At 32.5% G+C, this 5,000-nt stretch overlaps 1 protein-coding gene across 10 annotated transcripts in view; it reads right to left on the bottom strand.

The window, feature by feature from the left end:
* LOC106882425 (oxysterol-binding protein-related protein 6) overlaps window positions 1-5,000 on the bottom strand; it is a 280,467-nt gene that overhangs the window by 88,178 nt on the left and 187,289 nt on the right. For 8 of the 10 annotated variants that reach the window (XM_052971288.1, XM_052971283.1, XM_052971281.1 and 5 more), the window contains one exon: window positions 1,294-1,410. The exons of the other annotated variants lie outside the window; for them this stretch is intronic. In XM_052971288.1, the coding sequence (XP_052827248.1) occupies window positions 1,294-1,410 (117 nt within the window). The remainder of the gene's footprint in view (window positions 1-1,293; window positions 1,411-5,000) is intronic. 10 annotated transcript variants of the gene reach the window in all.

Here is a 5,000-nt window from a genome sequence, read left to right on the forward strand (position 1 = left end):
TATATATATATATATATTTGGGTCAACCTGTAGGTTCTTTCAGTTTCCTTTTACCAAATCCACTCACAAGGCTTGGGTCGGCTCAAGGCTATAATAGAAGACACTTGCCCAAGGTGCCACACAATGAGACTGAACCCAGAACCATGTGGTTGAGAAGCAAACTTCTTACCACATAGCCACAATTCAAAGATAAGATTCTTAGAATCAAAATTCACCTTGTAAAGACAATGCACTACTTTCTGATGTCTTGAGAATGTTATTTTATATCTGTAAGCCTTATTCCTATAAATGAACACCCAGAAATACACACATTTTTTGTAATCTCTCAACATGTGATTATAATAGTCTCTAAATCTAGACACATAATCTTTGTGCTTGAAAAAAAACTTAAGTTGAACCAACAAATTTATGAGTAAAATAAATATTTTGAAAAATTCTTTAAAATGTTAAAAATTTCTAAAGCTTGTCTAAAATACCATTAGGAATTTTACAAGTGGACACAATGTAAATGTTTTTTAAAAGAAAACAATCATAGATTAAGAACAGTGAAAATAAAAATAAAATAGGATTAAGATTTTCGAAGGATGTGGTAATTCCTATGTTTTAAATAGAAAAGTTTTAATGCTATCATATATTTGTTGTAGATAATAAATATATATAAATTTTGAAAATAACCATTAATTATGGAATAGGGATTAAATGTCCTAAATAATATTTCACAATTCTGTTAACATCATTGTCAAATTGAGTGCCTAACCAACTGGAATTTACTGAAATAAACTTCACAATAATCATTAATACTAATAAATGTTTGTGTGTGAGAAAAAGGAATAGGAGGGAGGAAAACAAAACACAAAAACAATCTTGGATGCTTTATGTTAGAATATTATGAGAGTGCCGTAAGTGATTTAACTCATTTCTTGATTGAAAGAAAGGAAAAAAAAAATCAACATTTTGCTAATTCAATAATTAAATGCACAATAAAACTAAAAATAGGATACACTGGTTTTCAAAAAATGAAAAAAAAAAAAGATCATATCAAAATATAGGAAGTCTTAAGTGTAACAAGGGAATTTTTTCTAAAAACATTTTTGTGAGAAACATTTGTGGTAAAATGTTATAAAAAGTTAAGTAGCATGTTTACAGTGAATGAAGTTTGAGTAAAGTACTGGATAAGTGAATGGTAAAATATATAGAAAATATTATTTGCAATGAAGTTTTTAATATATGTCAACAAAAAGCGGATCATAATAAGTGATGTATGGAGAATGAAAGCAGCAAGGAGACACTTACATAACTTCTATTATGCTGAGGACTAGATGCTGCACTTCCCTTTTCCTTCAGTTTGTTAAATCGGGAGCTCACGGCACGGCGAGATTTCTTTTTATCAGACAAATTTAAATCATCCCACTGTTTAAGAAATGGGAAGAAAATAAGGACAGACTGAGGTTAGTGTTAGAAGAGGCAACAGAACAATTGCAAGATAATGGAGAATGCAGAGAACAAATAGGTGTTATAAAAGCCATTAGATTTATGCAATGCTTAAGCAGGAGTCCCAAATTAAAACTTAAATGAAGAGAGTCCAACATGTCCAGGCTACAACACTAAGCCATATACTTAACCACTGTATGATGGAGTAATCAATACAGGTCTAAGCTAGGTGGAGGTATAGTATGCCTGGAACAGTAAATAAGGGCCATACCTATCTGTTTGATTAGAGTTAACCCAAGTCTACATAATAACAACTTATGTTAATGGTTTTTCATAAACAATTACAAATTCTGATAACTCTAACAAATAAATGCTTGGGAAATTTAGTATTTTTTTTTAAGTTTCAGCCTAGAGCTGCGGCCATGCTGATGCACCACCGTGTCTAATTTCACAAAATAATTTCTGTTTGGTATAACTTCAGTTCCTGTTAGTCATAGATCTGCCCAATCAGGGCTGACCTGGAGTTAAGCACCAGCAACAGGCTTTCAATAGGATCTTTATCTATTAGTTCATAATTGCTTTTAATTAATTAATTAATCCAAACTTCAGTACAAGAAATTACTAGAAATACTAATGTCTTGCATTTTTTATTTATTTATTTATTATTAAATACTTATCCATTTTGAAATTGTGATTTTTTATATTTAAAATATATCTAAGATGATAGATTGTTGAGATAAAATTACCGCTTAGGTGTATAAAAATAGAGTTTATAAGTATTTACAATTTTTTTCTTTTAATGTAACAGTGAGAAGGTAACAATCACCATTATGAGGAACCTCTGAAATTGTTGGGAAGAAAGAAGTTGTCAGCAGGTTGAAGACTTGAACTGAATATTTGTAACATGTGACAGTCATGGTGATGGTGGTGGTGTTAAGACAGATAACAGATTAAGCCTCCAACTCAATAACAAGAACAGTCCATGTGATGATCTTCTATACAGTTTCTATCAACTGAATTTCACTCATAAAGCTTGGGTCAACCCAAGACTATGATAAAAAACATTGGCCTAAGGTATTGTGCATGGAATAGAACTTGGAGATAGGCAGTTGTGAAATGGACTTTGTAACCATACAGCCCATTTAACAAAGGGTGATAATTAGAATTTATCTAAGGAAGATAAATTGGTTTTATCAGTAATATTGTTATATACTTAATAAATATTTATTAATGTCTTTTATAAAAATGTGCCTACTAATTATTAATCTTTGTTATATGAGAGAAAATTAAAACATTTTACACAAATGTTAATGTAATTAATACATCAATTTGAAGCAATGAAGATTTGTTAATGAGTATCAAGGGGTAAGACAGATACATGCTAGATAATGAAACGGATAAGAAAACACAAGACAATTAAATGTATTGTGAAATACAGTTATATAATTAAATAATGTAAGAACAATACATGCAATTATTCAATGAAATTAGTCAAATTTCAAAAATAAATATTCAGTAACACAAATGTTAATAAATATTAAAAAAAATATAAATTTTTCAAATAAATTCTACAATTAAGTACTGATCATTTCTAACATAGGGAAAAGACTACAAATTTAGAGACAGGGGTGGTACAATTAAATCAATCCCAGTGCTTGGTTGGTCATAATATTTTATCAATCCTAGAAAACCTTGGCTAAATTTGAATTCAATCTCACGGAGGCAATGACAAGTGACTGAGATTTTTGGGGATTTGCTGAGCTTGAGAAGGTACATCAGGCTAAGTGAAATCATAGTCATGGCCAGTGACATATAAAAGGCACTTGTGCCAGTGACATGTAAAAGGTACTCATGCCAGTGGCACATGAAGAGCACCCGTGCTGGTGACATGTAAAAGACACTCACTACACTTTATGGAGTGGTTGGCATTAGAAACCAGGCCAAAACAGACTGGAACCTAATGCAGCTCTCTGGCTTGCCAGTTCCAGTCAAACTGTCTAATCCATGCCTGCATGGAAAACAGGCTCTAAATTATGATAATGATGATGAGACATAAAGAGCAGGAGTAAATACCATGAGGCAAACCATAGTGTAAAGCAGTATTTCTTAAACTATGGATTGCGACCTCCTTTTGGGGTCACAAACCAAAATGCTGGGGCTGCAAAACTTAAATTCAAACACTTGAATTTCACTTTATACATTATTTCACAAACACATATTTGAAACCTGGGACCATGAAAAATCTCATGTTGAAAAATGGGGTAATGAATGAAAAATGTTAAAGTAATGGTTACTTATTGTCATTGTCATCATCCTTCTTTTACATCCACTTTTGACGCTGGTGGAGGTTGAGTAGGTTAACATACTCCAAGTCCATTTCTATTGAGAAATACTACATTCTTAGACAGGTTGAAGAAACGTTTTCATTTAATTTCTATATATATTATATACATATACATATTATATATACATACATACATACATACATATATATATATACATATATATATATATATATATATATATATATATATATATATATATATATATATCCAAGTAAGTTAGGGGTTGTGAATCCAACCCACTAAGGGATAATATCTATCCAATATACTGCCAGAAGAATACCCAATTATTATTACACTAGTGTTTTTCCTACATATTACCAAGTGCAATAAATGGGTGTGGGTAAAAGAATATTTTACCCTTGATTTATATAGCATCCCCTCCGTTTTCTTATTGCCACACACACACACATATATACTAATTCATGATATACTCATTAGGTTATTTTTTGTATTATCTGAAAGAGAATATCCGCATATCGATTAATTCCCACCAAAATGTGCGGGTGGCACATAAAATACACCATTTTGAGCGTGGCCGTTGCCAGTACCACCTGACTGGCCTTCGTGCGGGTGACACGTAAAAGCACCCACTACACTCTCTGAGTGGTTGGCATTAGGAAGGGCATCCAGCCATAGAAACTCTGCCAAATCAGATTGGAGCCTGGTGTAGCCATCTGGTTTCACCAGTCCTCAGTCAAATTGTTCAACCCATGCTAGCATGGAAAGCGGACGTTAAGCGACAATGATGATGATGATGATGATGACGATATATGTATATATGTATACCTATAGAACAAAACAAACTACGTAAAGAACGACCCTTCATCAGTTGTTGGCTGTTTTTCTAGTCTCGTATTTCGAGCATATTACAATAATATACACTTTCGATAAAACAGTTGCTCCCGCAAAATGAATTAAATAAAATTTGGGATTTTACAGAGGGTCAAAATAGGCAACACAAACAGGACAGTGAAAAGAAACAAGAGCTGCTGAGCCTAAACTAGGTTGTGGTGGCGAACACGTGATTCAAGCTAGGACAGGAGACAAACAAGAACACGTCTTCCTTGTTCCAGCTACAATGGAGAGAATCAAAGAAAGATGGCCGATGGTCACGTGGGAGCCACGTGAACAGTACATATATATATATATATATAAATACATATATACACTTTTCTTGTAATTGTCTGAGAGTAAAGATACAATCAGCTGAGCCCCTGGAGGAAC

Source organism: Octopus bimaculoides, chromosome 10 (genome assembly GCF_001194135.2).
Source record: "Octopus bimaculoides isolate UCB-OBI-ISO-001 chromosome 10, ASM119413v2, whole genome shotgun sequence".
In the NCBI taxonomy this organism is placed as follows: Eukaryota; Metazoa; Mollusca; class Cephalopoda; order Octopoda; family Octopodidae; genus Octopus; species Octopus bimaculoides.